Genomic DNA, 25,402 nt, shown 5'->3' with positions numbered 1-25,402 from the left:
TTTTAACTTAGCATATATTTCACTGTTGGTTTTTTAGTTTGCTAAGCACAAATATGTTTTTCCTTAACAAATAAAAAATAAGTAACTTTCTCTTTTCTGGTTACATTGCAAGACATTTTTTGAGAAATGGAGAAAAACATAAAGGGTGAAATAAAAATATATCAAAACTCTGGCGTCCAGAGAGAGTAACCACTACCTTTGTCTTTTAGGAAGTGGTTCTTAGGCGCCACAGGAATTATGGCCCTGAGACCTGGGAGCAGCCATATTGGTCACATGGTCATCTCAGTGACTCCTGGTTTTCACTAATAGCTAATAGCTTCACCTTTATTTTCTCCAGCTTCACATCAGAGGACAGCGTCCTAGTTTCAACTTCTGTTTTACTTATTAATTTTCTATTAGGGGACCTCAAGTTTTATACCGGCTTCATATTTCTAAGCTAGAGAAGTAGAAAATGCTGGAAAGTGTTTGGCTCAGTGGAAGCTTTGCAAGAGTAATAGAAGAAAGAGCCTCTCTCTTTCACCATGAGGTTTGCCAAATGATCTCTGAGAAGCTGCGATACCATTCACAGCTCTGCCAAGCTGTGTGGAAACTGCTCATCTTGGCAGACATCTAGAGTGAGCATCTAATTCCTCGGGGTTGGTATGGGTCCTTTATCAGAAATAGTTCCATAGGCAGTATTTACATAACTGTGGCGGAGTGTGTGAACAAACACAGCTGTGGCATTGCCCTAAATATTTCTATTCAATGGGGAATTAAAAGAGAACTTTATCGCTGAACTACAGATAAACACAATTCATCAAGCAGTGGTCAGTTCAACTGGGGAACGAAATAGGAGTTATAAAAGACTAGCCTGCTCAAAATAGCTCCCATCAGCCCTCCTGGCTTTATTGCTCCTCTACTCCCTCCTCCTTCCTCACCCCCAGTTCCAGAAATGTAGGACTCACAGTTAACAAGGGAGTTCTCTCACTTTTTTGTATCCGGAGGAAGGGAGTAGTTGTGTTTACTGGCTGAGCGGAGCCCTACTATGGCCAACATTTTCCTGACTGTGTTTGTGGTCGTTGCCAGCAGGTTCCATTTATCCTTCTATGTGATAGGACTGGATGTTAGTGGGCATGGACATTTCTGTTATGAAGATTTTTTTTTAAGTCCAAGTGTGCTGTAATGGATACATGATAGACACGGTTCTAACTGACCTATCTTGGGCCTCTCTCTGAGCTGCCATGAGTTCTAAACTTTAGAATAGTCCTGATCCCACAATGGGAAGGAAGATGGTTGTATAACATAATGAAGTATCACTTGGTAGTTGGAAATGATAGAAACTGATCTACCTCAAAATTTCAGAATCTGGAGACCTGACACTAGTGTGTTGACAGGGTGGGCTCCTACTGGGAGGACAGGATGGAGAAGCCCTACCATACCCAACTCCTAACTTCATATAAAAACCTGAAAACCTTGCCCCACTGCTGCATCTCTCTGTCATCTTCTTTGCTGTTCATCTCTGCCCCTTTTCTGCCCCCATTTTTTATTTTGTGTATTGTGTGTGTGTGTGTGTGTGTGTGTGTGTGTGTGTGTGTGTGTGTAAGCAAGTATACCTATATCATGATGTGGAGGCCCATTTTTTTCCTCCCATTTTTATTTTATTTATTGTTTTGTGTGTGTGCACACATGTGTGCACGTGCCTGTGCAAGCAAGTATGCATATATCATGATCTAGAGGTCCCTTTTCTGTCCCCTTTTCATTTTATGTATTGCTCTGTGCTCTGTGTGTGTGTGTGTGTGTGTGTGTGTACCTGTGTAAGCAAGTGTACATATATCATGATGAAGAGGCTAGAGAACACCATTCAGAAGTTCATATTCTCCTTCAACATAGGTTTCATGGATTGAACTCATGTTGCCAGGCTTGGTAGCAAGTACATTTGACCCACTGAACCACTGACATTGACTCACTGCTTCTCTTCTGTGTCTTACAGTGTGACTAGACCCACCCACCTCAGTCCAATGGATAGGTTAGTGGGATGAAGGAATCTCTCTCACCTTGTCTGAACTATATCTTCATGGATTCCATTTGCAAAAAAGATCAGTCTAAGGTCCTATTTGGACTTGAATTTTGGGAACACACTGATCAACCCACTGTAGGTGATAAGTTTTTTGGGGCTACTGACCAGGTTACTCACTTGTTCTTATAGCACCTAGTACATGCTAGATATGTTGTGAGTATGCTGGAATTAAAGGACATTTTCTTTTACATCTGCCCAATACACACACACACACACACACACACACACACACACACACACACACACACTCAAACACACACTAAATAAATATAATTTAAAATGTTTAAATAGTCAGGAAGAGAAAGCTAACATAAATGTTACTATAAGAAGAAAATACAAAATACATTTACTTATATTTACTAACAAAGTTTCTTTTTCCATTACTAAGTCAGTAATCTTAAATATTGACTGTGTAAACAACAATGGATAATGGAAGGATTTATCAGTCATAAAGTGTCACGCAAATTTCTTTGTAATATTTATAGTTATTATCATCAGAATCATCACTTTCATCACAATTGCCACCAGTGTTGTTCTATAGAGGAATGGAGAAATTTAAGGCTTATAGAAATTAAATCTCTCGTTTGTCATCATAGTATAAGTAGGGCTTCCAGCTGTATTTCACAGTAACCTAGCTTGAACTGGCTAAGGGAAAGAATGGGGCACAGCAGAAGAGACACTGGAAGTACCAGCTCTGACTGGACCTGGTCTCAGGCCTGCCTTGTATTGCCCAAGACAACTCCCCTTCGAATGGCAAGATAACCATCATCAGATCTGTGATTACAGCTGACACAGCTCAGCTACACTCTGCCTCCCAGTTCCTGACCCAGAGAAACTGTGGGATAATAAGTGTGTGGAGTAGAAGTCACATGGTTTTGAGGAATCTTGTTTCTTAGCAGTCGATTACCATCTTGCTCACCTGTCATCTATTGGCTCAGTCCTGAAAGCTACCTCTATCTCTTTCACTTTCCCTTTCATTGACTGTAGAGGTTTTTCTCGTGTAATTTATCCTGATTATGGTTTTCCTCTGCTCTAGCTCCTCTCCATCTCTCCTCCCATCTGGATTGAATCCCTTTCCGTTTGTTAGAAAACAAACAAGCTTCTAAAAGATTATAAAATGATAAATAACATAATATAACATAACGATAGTTTCTGGTTCTTGGTCATCCAAGCAAGCAGTGTTGGGAATGGGCCTTGAATCAAATCAGATATGGCTAAGTTACTACCATAACCTTTATGCCAACATTGCCCCAGAGTATCTTGCAAGCAGGACAGTATCGTAGATAAAGGTTTTGTGTTTGGCTTGTTGCTTTTTTTTTTTTTTTGGTAACTTGCAGAGTATTTTCTTGTACTTGTGTACTTGCCTGGACTGAAGGCAAGCTCATAGGGGTAAAGGAAATATGTAGACACCAGTTCTCAACTTCTCCATGTTCAGTGAGTTTTCTAGGCGTTGTCTTCAGCAATGGGAACTTGCTGTTAGTTTATGAAGAGCAACCTACCATCTTGGCAGCAACCTAGGTTGTTGGGGGTTCCCATGAGACACCCTTGGCAAATAACTCGATTAAGTATAACCCAATCCCAGTACCAGAAACTTTGTTTGGCGAGTTGGGACTGGGTGTCCCCATTACTTAGCAATTTTGTTTAGATTACCTTCATATATGGATTTTAGGAAGCTTCCATGTATTGTTTTCATGCTACCCTTCAAATGGCTCTTAATTTTAACTCTCTCTCATCATACCACCCTGAACACACCTAGTCTTGTCTGTCTGTACTTAAAAGGCTGGGCTTAGTGGGGATACTCTACATTCAATCTATCCAGTCCGGGAACATTTTAAAGCATATGCCCAGGCTTTGACCACTGCAGGGTTTTACTTGATAAGTCTGGGATAAGCTCCAAGCATCTGTATTTAACTAAATGATGTTTTGAAAGAAGTATACTCCAGGTTTCTGAGGGATCCTTTCATTAAGAACCTCTTCTATTGTCTTTGATTATAAAGGAGCCAGGTCCCTCTTCTGCTCTGGGTCATCTGCTCCCCTTCTCTGAGGACTTATTGAATACTTTAACTCACCACTTAGTAACTTGCTCACCTGAGCCACTGGAAAGTCTAGCAGCAGCTGTACTGAGACTTTTATGAGCCTCCACAGTGGCTTTTCTACAACTAGAATCACATCAAGTTTGCCTGCCAGGTTGGTGACACCTACCCCCAGGATTCCTAAATAGTGCTGAGAAGAGAACCAAATAGTGTATATTTCTAATAAGTTCTGAGTAAGATGCTGCTGCTGGGCTTGGTCACACTTTGAAGAACACAATAGGAACCGATATTTAAACTTTGCCTCAGAAACACTTTCGAAGATCTCTCTCCTCTCTCTCTCTCTCTCTCTCTCTCTCTCTCTCTCTCTCTCTCTCTCTCTCTCCTCCATCCCTCTCTCCTCCTCCCTCCCTGCCTCCTTCTCCTTCCTCCCTCTCCTTCCCTGATCTCCCCCTCTATCGTTTCCCTGACTATGTCTCTCTGTCTCTCTCCCTCTCTGTGAGTGTCTTTCTCCTCTCTCCTCTCTCCCCTCCCCACCCATACACGCACTATTCAGATAACACCATAATTTATAGGTCAGGAAAGACTGTCAGAGGCAGGTGGTAGCACAGGCCAGTCAACTCAGGTTCCTGGAAGGCAAAGACAAGATCACTCATTCAAGGCTTGCCTGATCTACAGGATGAGTTTAAGGCCTGAATGAATTTAAGACCTAAAGGTTGTATACAATAGGTTCTAAGTCAGCCTAGACAATTTAAAGAGATTCTGTCTCAAAAAGAATTTTTTAAAGGCTGAGGATCATGCTCAATTGGAGAGTATGTACTTAGCAAGCATAAACTGTGTTTAATCCCCAGCACCAAGAAGGAAATAAAGATAAGCAGCTTCACAATTATCATACTCTAACCAGACAACTGTGATAACACAAAATCTAAGACTGGATATTTTGGTGGGTGGTCACTGGAAACAGAGGACAGCAAGGATTTCTGGGATGCCTTCAGTTTCCTATTGCTTGATCCAGTTAGCAATTGCATGCATATATCCACTTCCCAGAACACATTCAAAGGCTGGACGTGTGTTTCACATATGTAATCACAGCATTCAGGATGTTAAGAAGAAAGATTACAAGTTCAAAAGTTAACATAGCAAGACTCTGTGTCCAAAGGGGTTGGGGGGAAAGTGGTGGCTTCCTAAGCTGTTATTTTAAAAAAAAATCATCCAGATATTCAAAAGAAAACAGTGTTAATAAAGTTCTTCCATGTTTTAACTTTCTAGAACAATAAATAGCGATAGAAGTTAAGAGATGGGTTAAGAGTGTTCTTTAATGTGTTTCTAGAACCCCAAGCCTACCCTTGACTTCCTGTGCCTCTTTGGAAAGTCCCTAAGAGGCATAGCATTGTTTTTCTCCTGGGTTGGGACAGATGTCAATGCTAAAGTCCCCTGACTCCTCACATAAAACCTTCAGGCTGTTATGGCTTATTTTCAAATTTCTTACAAAGAATGCTAATTGTTGCTCAAACTCCTTAGAGACATCCCACTTTCCAAATCATTTTTTTTCCTACAGTTCAGGTTTCTGAGTTAAATGATTTTCTCCAAAGGTCGGTTTCAAATGTTAATGGGGCCAGGTTGCCTTAAGATGTCTAATGTTCATGTGATCTGAAAAATAGTTCCAAGGCAGGAGCTGAGTAGGTCACTATTGGATGCATCCCAGGTAATGAATCCCAGTCTTCAGATTGCTACAGAAGACAACAGTTGCCTCCCTCTTAGATGCTACCTAATGTAAAACAGAGGAACTATAATCTGTTTCTAAATTCATAGGTTCACATGTGTTTGAATTCCAGAATCACCATCTGTGTAGCCTTGGGTAAATTACTTCCCTGCCCATCAAAACTTCAAATTTCAATAATGTTAAATCAGCTAACAATGGAAGTCATAGGATTATTGAGAACATCCTACTATTATTATATTAAAGGATTAAAAACTTTGCCTGGAATGTAGAAAATTCTTACTGGACTGTAGTATGATTATTAAGCAGTGAGAGGAAATTAATGGATATTTTAATTCTGTTCTGAGGTTCCCAATACCAACATCATTGAATAAAGAGAAATATTTCCCTATAATAGAAAATAACTATACTGAAAAGTACAGAGCTGGAAAATGCACGGCAATCTGGACGGTAGTAAGAGGGTTGCTGGGAAATCATTGTGGTGGTTGAATAGTGGTTTACAAAGGATTACAGTGCCCTTTACACAAATCCACATAGGATAAAACTGCATAGACATATCTACTGTCCAATGCTAGTCTCCTTGTTTTGTTATTAAAGTATAGTATGTAAAATATAATCATCAGGGAAGCTGGGTGGGGCAGGACAGGCTTTTCTGTACTGTTTGTACACATAAAAATTAACCTGTAATTTCCTCACAATAACAGATTAAACATTACCCATCTCAGTCACTGTTCTGTTGCTGTGAAGAGACACCATGATCAAGGCAACTCTTATAAAAGAAAGGATATAATTAGGGGCTTGCTTATACTTTCAGAGGCTTTAGTGCATTATCATCATGGCAAGGCGTATGGTGCTGGAGCAGTAATAGAGAGCTCTATCCTGATCAGCAGGCCTCAAGTTGTGACAGAGAGAATCTGACATAATTCCTTGAAACCTCAACGTTTTCCCACCGACCCCCAGTGACACACTTCCTCAACAAGGCCACATCTCCAAATGTTTCTAATTCTATCAGAGTTCCACTCTCTGGTGACTAAGCGTTCAAATATATGAAACTATAGGAGCCATTCTTATTCAAACCATTGTACTCCACTCACTGACCCCCATGGACTTGTAGCCAAATCATAATTTAAAAGTACATTCGATCCAACTTCAAAAGCCCCCATAGTCCATCACAGTCACAATACTATTTAAACATCTAAAGTTCAAAGTCTCTTGTGAGACTCAGGGGTTCTCTTCATTGTAACCTTCTATAAAATCAAAACCGAAAACTTAACACCTACAGAATATATATTACCGTCCCAAAAGAGAAGAAAGGGAGCATAGTGAGGAAATTCTGGACCAAAGCAAGACCAAAAACCAGTCAGCAAAACTCCAAACTCTTCATCTCCATGTTTACTGTCAAAGGGTTTTTCAGGTCTCCAATTCCTTTCTGCTTCATTGACTGCAGAAAACTTCTCTGTTTTGGGCCAGTTCCATGCCTGGTCTGCACCTTTCCTCGTCAGGTATCCCACAGCCCTAGCATCTCCAACATCTTGGATTTCCAACACAATTTGGGCTTCCCCTTCGCAGCTTCACACAATGGTCTCTCTGAGCCTCCATGCAGGGACAACCCTAATAAATGCCTGGTCTTGGCAGATTTTCTTAGCCGTGGAGAGAGATTCCACAACCCTTTTCTTGTATCCTTCACTCTAAAGCCAGAACCATGTTGCCAAAGCTGCCAAGTTCGGCTGCTTGATGGAACTGGAACTTGGCCCACTCTTTCAATTACGTTCACATCAGCTCGCTATCTTTGATGGTTTCCTTCACTGCTTAAGCTTTTCCTTAATTCCTTCTTAGAAGTTGAATCTTAGCTGGGTGGGGCCTTGCCCTGAAATTATAGCTCCCTTTATTCCATTTAGTATTAGGCTACACCTTAAACTTTTACTTTTTTGAGCATTGAACTTAGTTCCATTACACTTCCTCGTGCTTCTTTTCACTTTAAACTGTACATTTTGTATTTCTTTTTGTCCAGCTTGCTCCTTTTCATTATAGGTCTGCATAATCCTGACCACTAAGAATCAAGCAACACAGTTAATACTAGACTGTCTTGAAATCTCCTCTGCCAGTGTTATTAACCCAAAACTTTCCTTTCTTAGCCACAGGCAGAATTTGGGGCAATAGCAGAGAGTATCCACATTGCCAGAAATATTGTAAGAATGGTCTCTAGGTCACTTAATATTCTTTCCCTCTGAAACCTGTTATCAGAGCCATCATAATTTACATTGTTCTCAGAACCCCTGTCTTCCATGCTCCTACTAGTATGACCTGTTAAACCCCGATTAAAATGTGCAGCTGCTTCTGTAATCCAAAGTCCCAAAGTCTACATTCTGCCAAGGAGCAGCACGCTTATGCCTGGCAGTAGTACCCCAGCCCTTCTCTGGCTTTTGAGACCTCAAAGCTTCACAGCCCTTCCCACCACCTAGTAACATACTTCCTTCTCATCCTTCTAATCCTACCAAAGAACTCCAGAACCTGGTAACTTAACAATCAATTATAAGAGCCTATGGGGACCATTCAAATTCAAACCACCACGGAGCCTGTCTAAAATATCCCACTATTAAGATAAACAGATCCTTTCAACTACACCTCGAGTGGTCCAACTTCAACTCTGGCATAAGCTTTGATGTTCAGTATTAACTGTGAGATGTGTATATGTGATTTAGTCATACTTAAGTGTACCACAGATGAGGTTCCTAAAGAATAAAGGTTTGACAACTAGAGAATAGTGGTACACACATACGATCCTAGCACCTGAAAGGCAAGAACAGAAGGCAGAATTAATAGTTAAAGATCTTCCTCAGTTACATGGAATTTGGGGGTCAGTATGAGCTACATGAGACCCTGTCTCAAAAAAAAAAGGAATGAAAATCAAAGAATATAAAATTTGACCATTTACTATTTTAAAATATCTTGACTAATAGTGGGAAATGGGGTTAAGAACATGGCCAGTTACTGAGGTCTGCTTCCTACCACAGTAGCAATGGTGTTGGGGAAATACTAAAATCCTCTGTGCAACTGAATTAATATGATCTCAGAATCTGCTGCATCACAGGAAAATGAGATATCCTTATTCAGGGGAGTTGGTGTTTGTGATGAGGCTGTTATGCTGTGTTCCAAAGGCACAAACCAGAGCCTGGGCAGCTGATGATTTGAATTAATGATTCCATGAATGATGGAATAGTGGAACCATAAATGTAAATGTCCAGAATAAACATGGTATTCACCTTACAAAGGTTGGCTGTGATGAAGCAAGAACTACCAGGTCATCCTGCAACTCCTCTGTTTGCCTCCCTAGGCAGCTTGAAATTCACTCGCCAGATGCTAAGCACACAGTGGTCCTGAGGAGTAAGGACTCTGCCACTGCCCAAGCCTGGTTCAGTGCTATCCATTCCAACGTGGGTGACTTGCTGATCCGTGTGGTTGCTGACATCAGGGAGCAGCTGGGGAAGACAGGTATTGCTGGCAGTCGTGAGATCAGGCATCTTGGCTGGCTTGCAGAAAAGGTAAGAGAAAGTCGCCTCTGTCAATTGCCCATAAGTTCCTCCACTGAAATTCAATCATTTTATAGGCTGCTTCTCTCCTTACGGGTAATTGGATTTCTTGTCTGTCGCAGAAGATCTCATAGCATTACAGTATGTGGGGAATTTGTGTTAATCAACATTCATTTCCTAGCATACTTCAAATATGTGGCAAAGTACATATGGTCCCTAACTGCTCCATGGACGAATTAGAAGGCAAATGAATAGTTTGATTTCTGTAGTATTCTCTAGTACAGCATCTAGGAGAAAGGGAGTTGAAATGGTTGGTCAGAATGGGTTTTAATGACACATTTCCTCCAACAAGGCCACACCTCCTAATAGTGCCATTCCTTGTGGTCCTATGGGGCTTATTCAAACCACCATGCTGGTTATGTGCCCAAGCAAGTAACTGCTCAATGGACGAATGAGAAGGCTAATGAATAGTTTGATTTCTGTGATGTGATGTGCTCTGGTACAGCATCTAGGAGATGGATACTATGGATTTTAATGAACTTGCTTTTATTTTATTTAAATAAATCTGTTAGGAATTATATGTTTATAAATAACAGTGATGATATTAATAATGAGGATTTATTGGGCAACTACTTTGTGCTGATTCATTGCCACCTTATCTATTCCTTGTACTTTTTTTTGAAATTGTATTTTTATTGGTTATTTTATTTACTTACATTTCAAATGTTATCCCCCTTCCCAGTTTTCCCTCCTCAAACCCCCATTCCCTCCCCCTCCCCCTGCTTCCATGAGGGTACTCTTCCAAAAATGTCATTCTTAATGAGCATCTATTTTGTATGGGATACAGAGTGAGGCAAGAATGTAAACAAACTAGATCAGTAAGCAGTTAAAACTTAGTTATTAGAGTATATTTCTCATTCATAATCATGGGTTTCATGATGGCATATATATTCAGTGTTATTTCCACTCCTTGATTTCTTCCTCCTTAGGCCAGTCTTCTTCCTTTTCCTAGATTGTCCCTATTCCTATTTTTACATATGTGTATAAGAAGTCATGCATATGTTTGACAAAAGGGACAAGATGAAAATCTAACACAGGGTTGAAAACTGCAGAAGCTTAAATTTATGCTGTAAATATAATTCATAAAGTCTTAGCTTAGGCATTTTAACAAATCAGGCAACTAAATAAAGATCTCTGAAGCAAAGATGGGCTAATATGGAATATATCACTCTTTGGCTTGTATAAAAATGATGGATTAAAAAAATAGTTCTTTTACATAATGATGATAGTGGTGGAGGCGGTGGTGGGGGTGGTGGTGGTGGGGGTAGTGGTGATGAAGACACAACTGTGTCTCATGGAAGACAGCTGCCATGGAAAAGTTTATATATAACATTAAGTTATATGTATTAAAGTTTGTATATAACATTAAGAGTGTTACTCAGATTTTCTTTCCCAAAGCATGTTCTATGTTGGGGATAGTAAGGCTCGAAGGAGCCTTGGCCATTGTTCTTACGTCTGCTTGCTATCCCTTGACCCTGCAGTGCTTCTAGTGCTTCTGAACACCGGGTTTTGAGACAGTTTGACCTCACTATGACTCCCCTTATAATAGATGGTAAATAGGAATAGAGATGTTGCAATCATAACTTTCCTGCCAATGAATCCTGTCATCCGAGAAGGTCTAGTCAAATGGCACTTGGATATAACACCTGAACAGACCACTCTGCTATTTCCCACCATGGTTTTTTGTGGCCACCTGTTCACACACGGGTCTGGGCCACACGTTCAGTGCACAGTGGGTTGTCTGGTTTGTTGTCCCATCTCTCACAGATGTCAGAGAACTAAAGGACAGTGGAGATGTTAAGAGCATCAATATCATAAGACCTTGGAACCTCGGGAAACTTGTCACAATTTGCTGGCTCAGAAGGTGACCAAAAGTGGGGACAGCTGTGTGACCATGACAGAAGAGTCAGAGCAGAATCTGTGGTGATTGACTATTTCTGCATAGGGATTTCTGTGGTCTCGATATAAATACACATGTTTCAAGTTGGAGTTCTTAAGGAAAAACGGTACAGGAAACATGCACAGTTGGCATTTGCAAAGTCACAGTTGCTATTACCGACCACCATTTATTTTCTCTGGGGTGTTTCTTTTGAGGAAAGTCTGTTATTGAAGAGTCCTGAAGTTTCAAGTGACAGAAGTTCAACTCTTCTGGACCACAGGCAGGTTGTGCAGCCTGTGTCCCAGGATAAGCTTCTAGTGTTCCCAGGATGTATTTAATGGTATTAGTCACAATTTTCCATCTCCTGTCTCCTTTGATGATTCATTCTCAAAGAACTCATCTCTGCTTGACCTGAACATTTCATGTTCATTTTCTTACTGTTGGTTGTCTCTAAGTCGAAGCTTCTGTGTTCCACCTCTTTCAACAATGGTCCTAATATTAAATCTAATTGGACTGATTGTCTGGAATCATATTTAGAGCTCCAGTCATGCTGAGATCAGGATGAACCAAATCATGCCCTTTGAAAAATAAAGAAGGGTAGTTTTATTTGGACCAGGTTTGGGAGAGGTTTCTATGAGAGTGTTTCTATATAACTCAAACAAATATAGAGTGTCTCAGTCTCCTACGATCTGATATGACAGGTGTGTACCACCAGAAAGATACAGGTTTTTCTTTGGGGAGAGTAGCTGTTCTGATTTTTGAGGCCATGTAGCCCAATCTGATGTTGAACTCATTGTGTAGCTAAAGATCTCCCAAACTTCTAATCTTCTGGGATTGCAAGCTTATGTCACTATGCCTCGTTTATGTGGTGCTGGGTATTGAATGCAGGGCTCTGTTTCTAAGTAAGTATGTATTCTATCTGCTAAGCTTCAAACCACAAAGGGGCATTTTTTCTTTGTAATGGAAAAATTTGAATAATAAAGTGTATATAGATATGGGAGAGATGGACGCAGCAGACACACTTTATAGAAGGAGAAGGATGGGGCCTATTGGAATAGAATGGATCTTCATTCGGTTAAGGTCCTGTGTAAACGGGAGTGGTCCTAGGAGAGGAAATGGAACACCTCTTCAGCATCCTGGCAGAGAGAAGTAGGAATTCAAAGTAATGACTAAAGGGTTTTAAAACAGAAGTAGTTGATGCGGTGTAGCTAAGATGCAGGAACCACACAAAGAAGCTCTTGAGAATAGACAAGATGCTGTGCAATCCTTTGACCTGAAAGAGCAGGAGCAGAAGCAGGAACTGAAACCATCAAGCATCATGGCTGTAGAAAAAGACTGGTTACTCCCAAACATAGTCTTTAGTAGAGAAAGCCTGCTCCTGCCAACCCCTTGTTACTGACCTTGTGTTCTTATTCCCAATGGGTGAGGCTGGCCTGAAGCAAGAGGCAGGCATAAGCACTGGTGAAGTTTGCTGCTGTGCGTGAGCTTCCCAGGACTCAAGGATGTGAAGAGACACAAGCTGTATCTGACATATATGTGCACTCTGGCCCGCACACAAATCTTCCAAGTCTATATTCATAGACATGTAGGCACATGCACCCTCCTGTTGCATGTACATGTAACACACACTCGGACATACATATGCACGTGTGTGCACACTTACACACATTTCATTAACTGCTATTCATGCACACTCACCTCAACAACAGTCTAAACAAGCTGATTTATGGCATGTCACGCTCTTTTCTTCAACATCCCTCTCTCGTCTCTTCAATCATAATCTGTATTTAAAATCGTTCATTATTCAGATAGTTGAAAAGTGACATTGTATTAGTCCTAGTGATACTTACTGTATTTCCAGAAGTTCCATAATTTTTACTTAAAAACTGAGTTATGCCTTTGACTTCTCCCAGTCATCTGTAGGCCATTATTAGGTGTTCCCATGGAGCAGTAATAAGAGCATATAAAAACCTCTTTCTGTTCTGGGAATGCCATTATTCTTACAATATAATTTCAAATAATTATTGCAGATGTCTCCTTGAGTGTGTGCTTCAGCGTATTTATAAGAGCAATAATGACTTATCATGGACAATTATTATAAGCGAGAATATTCTTTATTGCTTTTAACTCTAAATTTCTCAAAAAAATTACCATACATCAAGTCCAAGGGAACAAATCCAAACAAGGCTTATTTTTGAATCAATGTTTAATACAAAATTCTAGTGGAGATTCATATGGATGGCTTTTAGCCAAATACAATGAATGGCAAATCCTTAATACTGTGCCTTTCTTATCCCAAATATCAAAATGTCCTTGGTATTTGTAAAGATATAAAATGTGATCCTATATATATCCAGCTGCAATTTACCTTAAATTGATATCCTTTGTCTTTCACTATACTGTTAAGCTTTGATTTGGAGATGAATAATAGGCGCTCCATGACAGGACTATGCAAATCATATTTAATTCCAAGATTTTACAAGGGAGGCTTACATGAGCATAATGTGATGTGGCATCAATTTCCTTTGTAAATTCCTGTTCCGTGCAAATCCCAAGACCTCCTTGACTCTACACAGGAACAAAACTGAATATTAACACTCTTCTCTTCTTGAAACAGTTGAGGAAGTCAAAAGATGACTCCAGTGACTGAAAAGCTCACTGCACTGCCAGAGAGGATAAGAAAAGAATGGGGGTATTCGATAGTTCAGCTTCTGAAGAGGGTAAAGGACACACCAGAGACTCTTCTGCAGGTTCTCCCATGCATGAATAGCCCTGACTTAGTGAAAAGTGTGTGTGTGTGTGTGTGTGTGTGTGTGTGTGTGTGTGTGTGTGTGTCTATGTTTGTGTCTGTGTCTGTGTGTATGTACATGGATACATGGATACATGTATGTATATGTATATATGTATGTGTTTCATTCACATGTGTCAGAAGAGTACCTGTGCCTGTGAATGCTTGTAGACAACATGGTAGAACATTAGATGGTCTGCTCTATCATTGACATCCTTAAAACAGGGTCTCTCATTGGCCTATGGCTAGGCTAGAGGCCAGTAAGCCCTGACCATTATCTTATCTCCAGTCCTCCCCACTCTCAGCTCCTGAGGTGCACATGGTTACATCTAGCCTTTTATGTGCAATCTAGGCTATCTACTTACATTCTTATACATGCACAGCAATCATTCTTACCCATTCAACCATCTCTTCAGTCTTTTGTGGATGATATGGAGAGTTACACAATGATCTAAGTCTGGATTGGTGAACAAGAGACAGCATCTACATTCAAAAACAGAGTGAGAGGAACTCCAACCTGACCTAAACCAATTTCTTGTTCTTATAGAAGAGGAAATGCAGGGTCCAGAATGGAAGGTATTTTATCTAAAGTCCCACTCAAAATTCACATACAAAAATTATGACACACTGGAACAACACTAGGGTAAAATTATTTCTTTGATTTAGTCTTTAGAAGATTCCCCTGTCAATCATCCAGTACACCCATTTACTTCTCTCCTTGAGTCCTAGTACTTTATCTCAGACTCTGCCTCATCGGTGCCACTACAGGCTATAAACAGAGACATCTTCCTTAGCTCTTTGCTGGCTGGGTCCTAAGTTATACCCATATTGTGTCTCGATGAGCACTAAAACCCATGGACATGTTGCATAAGTCAGGGAAAAGCCTTTCCATTTTCCTCTAGTGTGTGCTCACAAGTCCCATAAATACCAACTCCACCCATAACTTATAATATGTATTCCACATCACCTTATTTTTTAACTTTTTAAATAGTTTTCTCAATTATTTATACATTGAAGTGTTTTCAGTGTCCCTATTTCACATTAGAAAGCTATGTTCTCTCTCTGGATGCATAGAGAAACAACAGTAAATGGAGAGACCTTTGAAGTCTGTTGTGCGTCCTCTTATATTGGACATTTGAATTGCCTTGGGATCAATTTGCAGGTAATTCCACATTAGATTAAAACTGCAACACAGCAAACCAAAGCACCCGTTTGTGAGCTTCAAGATGCAAGTAGATTTTCAGCTTTCCTTATTCTCATTTCAGATTCTTTTCAATGCAACTTCCTTGTGGCCGTGCCTTCCCATGGTTGGCACAGAGGACATTGGTTATTCATACTGTGGCTACTCTGTTTCAGGCAATGAGTTTTAATAGCTTCAGTCCCATGAAGTAATCCTGGAAACCCCATGGAACCATTTTGAGATCCCTCTTCTAAAATCTCAGTTTCTCTTTCGAGCACTTTCCACCAGACTGAGCCAATAAGGGGGCCCAGGAGGCACCTGCTCTTCTGAGTAAGGCTTCCCAGAGAACACTCCCCCTGTAGCATCACAAACCAAGAGAGCAGCTTCAAAACTAAGAGACAACTAATAACAAGTAGTGTCCTTTGCAATTGTATAACTAGGAAAGAGCAACACTTGTAATATCACCCTTTTCCACCCATTGTTATCTTGTTCTCATCCATTGATGACACTAAGAGAAGAAAGTCAGAGATTCTTTTCTTAATACCCTCTTGACACTGTCAGATAATTAGATTTCTCTGCTTAAGCCTTTCCTTTATTCTCCACGCAAGACTTTTTCCTTTCTTCCAGATTTTATGCTACTAAAGTTTAAAGAAGTCTTAGAGAGGCTGGAATCACCTGTGATGGGGCACATCGAGGGAAGACAATGTTTCTAGACACATAGTGTCTTAGTCAGGGTTCCTATTCCTGCACAAACATCATGACCAAGAAGCAAATTGAGGAGGAAAGGCTTTAATTCAGCTTACACTTCCATGCTGTTCATCACCAAAAGAAGTCAGGACTGGAACTCAAGCAGGTCAGGAAGCAGGAGCTGATGCAGAGGCCATGGAGGGATGTGTCTTACTGGCTGGCTTCCCCTGGCTTGCTCAGCTTGCTTTCTTATAGAACCCAGGACTACCAGCCTGGGACAGCACCACCCACAATGGGCGGGTCCTCCCACCTTGACCACTAGTTGAGAAAATGCCTTACAGCTAGGTCTCATGGAGGCATTTCCACAACTGAGGCTCCTTTTCTGTGATAACTCCAGCTTGTGTCAAGTTGACACCCCAAACCAGCCAGTACACATAGTTTGCATTTTGGCATGACTACAGAATTACATTTGCAATGGCACCCTAAGTATGAACATGCACATGTAGTACATGCTCTTCGGTCAACAGATCATTAGGTAGATGAAAGATAGACCTCCAGAGAAGTGGCATAGCACACCCCTCTATCCAAGGTATGTTGGTGATATGTCAGCAGTTTATAGTCAATTCTCACACTTCCAGTAAGTGAATGGGTGATCTTTCTCTTTGTCTACAAGTGTTTAATCCACATGGCATTCCCCAAGAATGAATAATAAAACAGAGATGAAAAGTGATAATGCTAAAAATATACGAGTGATGACTGTAAAAATAAAATTTGAACCAAATATTGGTGGAATTATAAAAGAAATAGCTGCCTGTAGGCATGTTGACATTGATATTACTCAAGGCACTGTTAATAAATTGACAGGCGGAGTGCAGTGGAGGCAGACTCAAAGCCAAAGAGAGTGGCTATGGCTGAGAGTGAAAAGACTCCAGAGGAAGTAAAGACAGTGAGAGGTGCCCGTGGGAAGCGTCCAGAGACACATTGTACCTCATTTAGGGGTAAAGGGATGGTCACTGTTCTAACACTCAAAGACAGTCAAGAGGGGTGTAGCCAGCCTGGGAAACACAGTAAGATGCTGATTCAAAAAATATTTATATATTGTATTAATGTACAAAAGAGAAAGTACAAAGGATATGATATTGTTAATTGATGAAAACAGAAAGGGTAAAACACTTTTCTGAAACAGAGAAAACAGGCTGTTTTGTCTCAAAAGTGATGAGGCAAAGAAAGCAAGGACGCTCTATTCAGTGTACTACAGATTAAGGCGTCTCGTGTACAAAGGAAAGATGATTGCCATTCCCAGTCTTTCTCATATCTAAATCATAAAGTGTTAAATAAATGCCAATGAAAAAATGCAACAGTCACACTTCCCTATAGATTCATAGGTATGAAGAAGAGAATTTATATGATGTTGATAAAAATTGTTGAGGGTAATGGGATCATCCTTATGTTCCAAATTTATTATTCCATTCAATTGTGTAGTTTCAGCTTTCATAGTCAATTTTACTGTTTAACATCTTGTGTAAAAGCAGGTCCATTCACTATCCCCACCTGACTCCTCTCTGACCCCCGTTACACACACACACACACACACACACACACACACACACACACACACAACCCCTCTCCTTCATTTCCTCTCCCTCTTTCCCCTTCTCCCTCTCTCTCATTCTATGTTCATTCATCTATACATCTGTCTCTTTTTCTATGTACTATACAGATCCTTTTGTGTATATGTGTGTGTGTTGGTCTCCGTGTTTTATTTTCTCACCTATGTTCTCGTTGCTCCTCAGTCTCAGCAGTAATCATTTATCCGCAGCAACTCCACCAAGTTTCAGATAGAGCCAACCAACCATTCCACCTTCACATTTTCTAGCTCCCTTGCCCAGATCCATTAAAAGAATCTCAAGTGTAAATGTGAAACAACCCTGGCCAGCATCAATAAGCTCCTGGTAATCAGGTTCTCAACCGCGTAATTAATGGAGCGATATTTCTGGAGTCTCTAAATAAATCACTTACCATCTGCCCAAATTTTACCTAAGTCAGAATTTCCCACCACTCCTTACAGGGAGAAAATAGTTTCTAACCTGAAGGAACTCCCATCTGATAAGAGATGGAAATAGAAGTGCTGTGCAGGCTTCTTCCAGCATCCCTAAATCAAGAAGGCTGGCTATGTTGGGAACCAGACTGTTAATGCAATTAAGTACTAATAGGTCTGTTGTGTTGCTTTCAAAAGCAGTCTTTGAGTTCCTAAATGCGTCATGTTTGAGATGCAACAAGACTGAGGAAAACCGGGCGACAGCCTGGGTAGCTTCCATCTTGGCATTTTAGGTTCAATGAGCAAGTATGGATTTAAGTCTCAGTTTCCCCTACATACACTTCCATTCTTTCACATAAAATATCAGAGATTTACATTGGGGGTGGGGGAATGGGTACCAGAGGCCTCCATAATGAGCACATGAGCATATGCTGCTTTTCCTTGTGATTTCACGGGACACAGTTTAGTATCATGAGTCATTTGCGATCTCCAAGGTGGAAACATTCCACATGCCCATGTGAGAGTGGTAGGATTCTGGGCATTTCACCCCTTGTGGAATGACTCATATATCTTACTGTGTGCCTGCCTAATTCTCTTTGGAGCACATGATTTAACTCAAGACAGAAGACTCTGGGCTTGTTTGTATAACTATTAAACTGTGATAGCATTGGTTCTACAGTTTAGACATTATAGACTATCCATCGTTTATTAGCTAGATATAATCTAGAAAAATGTGACTTGCATAAGGAAAAGAAGACTTTTTAATGTTTCCCCCATTGGTTTTTCTAAGCACTTTCTATTCATCCTCACAGTGAGGGAAGGATTCTCCGCCCTGAACAGTGTGAAATACTTGAACAGGAAATACCTCACCCTGAGCAGATGAGCAGGTGTTAGCCACATATTCTCATGGCTTGAGAGTGAAGGACACTACACAGGATGTGGGTCCACATGGAGGATGCATTAGGGAGCTGGGTAAATTGGCATGTAAATCAATGTGTAAAGCCTGCTTAGAAGGGACAAGAGGAAGTGCGTCCTATGCTCCCACAGGAGGATGTGACCAGGATGTCATATCAATAAAATTTTCTTAAGAATCCAGCAGAAGTCCTCAACGTGATGACCTGAGAAAAATGCAACAGGAAGCATTTCTCAATGGTTGCAGGATGCATCAAAGGAAGAAAGCGGAGCTCACTAGTATGCATCAGAATCATGGGAGCTGTTGAAGCAATGTATGACATTTTATTGTACAGTAGTCATTGGGCCTTGCATTCACTGATAATTAGATTCTTTTAACCGTTGAGTTGTAGGGAGGACTTTGCTAATGGAAGGTCTTAGAAGTAAGTGAAGGTCCTGGGGAAGTAAGTGAAACAGGAAACAAGGAAGGAAGACGAACAAGGCCATGGTAACAGCTAAACTCCGACTTCAGCTAAGCTTCCCAGCTCTGGGTAGCACTTCGACACCCAGAACTCTCACATGTTAAGTCAAGAGATTTTTATCCCTGCTGTGAACCAGGCATTGGCTATGAGAGCTGGAGGTGGGAGAAGGGACTTATCTGCCACCTAAAGTGTGTTCTCTGAAGAAGGAAAGAGTCTGTGTCATCCTGCATCAGGTAAGGCTCGCTGATAGGGTCAATTGTATGGGAGAGCAAACCATCTGTACTATAATTGCTCCTGCAAGGAAAAAAATTGAGCAATTGTCCCTGAGATCCTTAGATGAAGAATGGATGATGACAGTGGACAATTCTGGGACATGTAGAAGCTTTCGGCCACCACCCTACATGCTTAGGTTTGCTCACGACTGTCTTCATGTTATAACATCCCATCCCAGCATGGACTCTTTCTCCATTTCCATTTTGACACTCCCTCAAGTTGTTCTTCTCAGGCCCTGGGAGTTGAATCAGTCTCCTGGGTCATTTGGCAAGCAAATGACGTACTGTATGCTGTCTTCTAGTTAGAGGTGGGAATGGAAATACAAGTATGGATAGAGTTTTAGAATCAATCCCAAATCAAGACGCAGGTGAGGAGTATAGGTTTAGCCAGACTATCAAACCACTTTCCTTGTACCACTATTACCACATCTCATGGAGAGGCACTATCCCCTGAAGTGTTTTTGCCCTGCACACTGTAATCTTGAAAGAAAATGGACTGTAGCTCCGGCACCTAGGCAGTGTCTGGGGAAAAAAAGTCAACCTGAGATTGTTCAATGAATATGGTGGTCTAGCAGTAGTAGCAGTAGCCAGAAGATGATCTCCTGGGTGCTACAGTGTATTTTCTCTGAAATAAAATATAATTTACATTCTGTCTCCAAAGTGTCCTTGCAAATTTCTGGGCTGAGGTTGGAGTTCTATGTTCTTTCTTTTTTTTATAGGCTGAGTCTCAGGCTCACCTCCAATCCAGTATGCAACATAGGAGAACTTGACCTTTGAACTTCTGACTCTCTCGCTTCCCCCACCCCAGTGCTGAGATTATAGGCAGGTCTAATCATTCCCAATTTCTGTAGTTCTTGGGATTGAACCCAGGGTTTCACTAGCCAAGCACTATGCAGAATATATCTTTAGCCCTCATTTCTCTGTTCAAAACAATCCTTGTTTCATGGAGAAATGTTGAACCCATAAACTTTGTCATTTAAGGACTGCCTTCCTTGAAACGTCAAGTTGCCCAATCTTGATGATCTTTGAATAGCTGATCTTCCTTCTGTACGAACACATCTTCCTTTTACACTACAGTAGCTTTAGACTGGGAATCAGGAACCGCTTGCTGATCGCACCCCTGCCCCCAGAAAGTACAACCCAGTTGTATGCCCTGCTTTTTCCATGTTTCCTAGAACCATGACTCTTTATAGAACTCTGGAGCTAGAGCAAGAAGAAAAATACAAGAAAATATGAATTAGCAATTTGTGGAAGTTAACCATAGTCCCGCAACTAGTTTGCAATAATCATGAGCCAAAAACTCACTCTCTGACTTTCTCACCAGTCGTAACTGACTCTCTAGTTTACATCTCACCATGGAGGCAAAACACTATTGTGTCTATTTAGAATGACATGAATGTATGATCCTTCCTGTCCTTGCTCTAATGCCACTGGGGACTGTAAGGGAAGTCTACTGGAGTGCCTGAAACTGGAGTGAGAGCAGAGGCAGGCACAAATTAGGAACTCTACCTCCTGGAAAGGAATAGGAAAAAAATGAAAAAGTTATCTTGGAATATGAGGGATGGAGGAAAGTAGATAAGAACTTTATGGGTACGTCAATGTAGGCATCTTGGGCTCAGCTACATGTCTCCAGCTAGTGGACGCCCGGTGGCACTGCTTTGTTTAACATGAGTATCCCCCCAACTGGATACTCATGGATGAGAAAATGAAGAAAGGAAACTCAATTTAACTGGAGTTTTGACAGAAGCAATGTAGTAGAAAATGTCTTAGAGAACTCCACCAATCAAGAGAGACTTCAGACGCATCCTTGGGTATTTTGCAAAGTCTTCAGATGAGCATTCACTTTTGTGTGCTTCGATCTTCCAAAGCTCTAAGTTTGCACTGGCTACTCACACCATGCTGATGCTTTCCTCCAGTGCGTGCACTACTGCAGCTGAGCCTTTCTCTGGGAAAGGGCAAGGGGCAGATAGGGAAGTGAGCATGATCAGGGTGCATGGTGTGAAATAATCAGTAAAAATGTCGTGCTGGACAAAAAGAAAGGAACTTTAAAACAGTAGTTATTTTGCTCTGCTCTCACCTCAGAGGGAATAAGGGCTCATTCTATAGCCAACTATGAGTAAGCATGGCCCAAGAACACAGATTTAGGTCACCCTGAACTCCATGGTCCAACATGGAAGCAGTTTCCGGAATTTTTTTTAAGGTAACAGAAGAAAGAAAGACATAAACTAAGGCTCTTTGCAGATACACTGGTGGACACATCAGAGTGGGGTTTACCACAGTCGGGGAGCCTCCAAACCAGCCTCAGAGACTATCTGACAGCAATCTTAGCTTTTGTGGTTGGTGGAAGCTAGTGGTCTGCTAAATTAATTTTCAGGTTTCACCTGATACTCACAAGGTTATGAGATCAGACTCAGAGATGAGAAAGGGACGATAAGGGAGCTAAAGATGGCCCAAGATAAATTATAATTAGGTGTGGATCTGCAACACTCCAACCCCTCTTTGAAGTTCTCATCAGATCATTGGCCTTGCAGAAGGTTCAGTTGGTTAAAAGGTTCAGGTTTTTTTTGTGGACCTTGTGTTCACATTTAAAAACAGCTTTCTGGAAGCTTTGCGTGCCCCCTTGGTATTATTCTGTCAGAGTGAGGTTAGGAATGCAGAAACCAACTCCTCCTGGCACAAGGTCTCCCACCATTTGATCCATCACTGAGATGTTTTTCTCCTGTCAAAAGCACAGAGGCTTTATTGTGTATAATAACTGGGTTTAAAGGTCATTTTTATGCTTTTCCTGCCACCTAGAGAGACTTTCTCCACCTGACCTTTTTTGTGAGGAAAAAAAATGCTCTAAAATCAAACTGGAACCACTTCAAGAATCTTGGTGGTGAGGGGTAGAGTTCAATATTTTGTTTTGCTGTTGTTTTGTTTTAATTCATTTCTCATCTTTTAAGGGTTTGACATTGTTTTGCTTGAGAACCATAGCAAGATTTTCATTTTTAATGAAAATATACAGTTGGAATTTACTTATCCATGTGCTAAACGTCAAGCATCAGCTCGACTTCATTCACTAGTCAAATTAGAGCATTTAACACATGCAGCTTGCCACAGGAGTGTAAGTACTGAAACCACGACGATGAATGGGATGGACAAGGTGGTTGCTATGGTGGAGCTTCCACTGCTGCAGAGAAGCTGCAGATAAAATGTATGAACTGATAATTTAGTGGGACGTGTTATAAAGACCAGGCGAGGTGAATGTAGGAAGGAGAAATTGGTTCTCAGTCATTGTTTATAATCGTCAAGAGTTGGATATATGAAAATGTTCCCTGAGGACTCACAAATGAACAAGAAATACAAACACAGAGTTATGCGTTTCAAATATGGAACACTACATTTGGTAAAACACCTCTGCACTAAAGCTATAGGGATCAAAGGAAGAAACATCAGCTACCTTGGCCTGGGAGGTTAAGGGAGGTCTTTAAGTAGGATATTAAGTTCAGATAGAAAGACTCAGGATGGCAACTTAAAGCCCCAGAAATGCATGGCCTCATTTAAGAATAACCATTAATCTTATGTGGCTGGAACACTGGAAAAACTCTCTCTCTCTCTCTCTCTCTCTCTCTCTCTCTCTCTCTCTCTCTCTGTGTGTGTGTGTGTGTGTCTGGTGTGTGTGTGTGTGTGGGTGTGCGTGCCCTGTGTTCAGGTCATACTGACTACTTTTGTTAGCAATCTCCTTTGGCAATTGTACCTCACTCCTATGCTGCTGTAGTGCACTTTTAGAATTCTTTGCATGGCTTCAAAGACAACCTATTGCAGAACATAAAAATCAACCATAGAATCACATGGCATCCCCTTTAGCCAAATGTATATATTTTCTTTCTCTCTTTCTTCCTGCCTGCTCCTCTTAAGGTTGTAGATCCAGGCACCCAGAGCCAGGAACCTGGAGGCAAATTGTGAAAAAAAGAATGGTGGTTAGCATGTTGCTGTATCAAACAAGGGTGACCAGCAGGCTATGTCACCCCGGGAAGCTGAATTCTGTAATATCAATACTACTTTGGAATGGTAAAGCTGTATATATGAATTCAATATTTGAGAGAGATGTATTGCATTGCTTTTTATGAAATACAGTCTAAAGCTGTATGGATGGTACTAAAAATAGATTTGCACATGAACATTCGACTCTTAAAATTGTTCTGCCATGGTGTTTTAATTCTAAAGAACTATACAAGTTTTAAGTGCATAAGTAAACATTTTCTCGATGTTTTATAGAGTGATTTAATCTTCATCAGTTATTGTAAATGCCCAAGACTCTGCACAACCTCCCTATAGAGCCTGATTCGCTGAGCAAGTGAGCGTACACCTCTGTTTATGATGATTGGCTGCCCAGCTCTGCAGGAGTCCTGCACTCTCTCAGGACAGGCGCAGGTTCTGTCACTCATGGATATGTCTTCTTGCTGTCTCAGTACAAAGTACTTATTGAGATTGAGCACCTACCCTATGTGTGTGAGCATTGAGAACAAAGTCTTCTTTTTAAATTTTGTTGACAAGAAATTCTATTCTCTGGGCCTTTTATTTTAAAATGATCTTAGAAAAATCCAACCATGGCAGATCCTGGTATTTTACACATAATACTTTCTTTGTTCATTTATTCATTCAAATCAAAACTAATTCTAAATAGAAAGCAACCTAAGCTTTTAAAAAAGAATCAAAATCCAAAATGAACAAGCATGCTATAAAGATCCGATCAGGCTTCCTCTCTAAGATCACCAGTAGCTGAAAGTATACAGATTATCGTGCCACTCAGAAAGAGAAATCGACAGTCCTAACACACATGTGAAGTATCTGCTTTGAATCACAACCTCCCTGGGATGTGGGGAAACTTTCTGACCTGGTCATTCTGCTCCTGCTAGGGTTTATAGAAAGAAGGAAGGAAGGGAGGAAGGAAGGAAGGAAAGAAAGAAAGAAAGAAAGAAAGAAAGAAAGAAAGAAAGAAAGAAAGAAAGAAAGAAAGAAAGAGAGAGAGAGAGAAAGAAAGAAAGAAGGAAAGAAAGAAAGAAAGAGAGATGGGGGAGGGGGAGGAAGGAAGGGAAGAAAGAAGGGAGAGAAAGAAGGGAAAGAGAGAAAGAAGGGAAAGAAAGAGAAGGAAGGAAAAGAAAGAGAGAAGGATGGAGGGAGAAAGTGAGGGAGGGAGAAAAGGAAGAAAAAAGAAGGAAAGAAAAAGAAGTGTGTAAGCAGTGTTTGTATTCAAAGGGGGAGGAGGCATGATGGAGAGGGTTGGAGAGCCAGGCTTGATGTAACTATTCTTTTTTTTTTTTTTCTTTTCTTTTTTTTCAGAGCTGGGGACTGAACCCAGGGCCTTGCGCTTGCTAGTCAAGTGCTCTATCACTGAGCTAAATCCCCAACCCCTTGATGTAACTATTCTTAAAGGTGTGTTTATCATTACATCCCATTAGTGAAGAAATGAGAGAGAGAGAGAGAGAGAGAGAGAGAGAGAGAGAGAGAGAGAGAGAAAGAAAGAGAGAAGAAGGAACGCATGCAGCGATCATTATGCATGCCTGAATTGGAGGTGTGTTATTCAGCTTATGCTATTTGGATGATAAAATAACACTTGAAGTTAAACAGACTTACTTTAAACTTTCAGCCTGGTCCAGCGGCTGCTCACTTGGATGCCAATATTTCATTCCTGGAAATATGATAATGCCATGTGGATATTCAAAGCTTTCTCCTTTTCTCTTATTTTGATCATAAACTCAATCAATTCTTCATGTGAGCAGGAAAGCAAGTTGATAATCATGAAG

The 25,402-nt window shown here is 40.8% G+C and overlaps 1 protein-coding gene across 1 annotated transcript in view; it reads left to right on the top strand.

The window, feature by feature from the left end:
* Sntb1 (syntrophin beta 1) overlaps positions 1–25,402 on the top strand; it is a 262,065-nt gene that overhangs the window by 153,683 nt on the left and 82,980 nt on the right. Inside the window, exon 3 of the mRNA XM_032915591.1 lies at positions 9,141–9,348. Coding sequence (XP_032771482.1) covers positions 9,141–9,348 — 208 coding nt within the window. The remainder of the gene's footprint in view (positions 1–9,140; positions 9,349–25,402) is intronic.

The sequence above is a fragment of the Rattus rattus genome, chromosome 1 (assembly GCF_011064425.1).
Source record: "Rattus rattus isolate New Zealand chromosome 1, Rrattus_CSIRO_v1, whole genome shotgun sequence".
Lineage (NCBI taxonomy): Eukaryota > Metazoa > Chordata > Mammalia > Rodentia > Muridae > Rattus > Rattus rattus.
The sequence above is the reverse complement of the archived record's forward strand: the minus strand, read 5'-3'. Positions and strand labels throughout refer to the sequence as shown.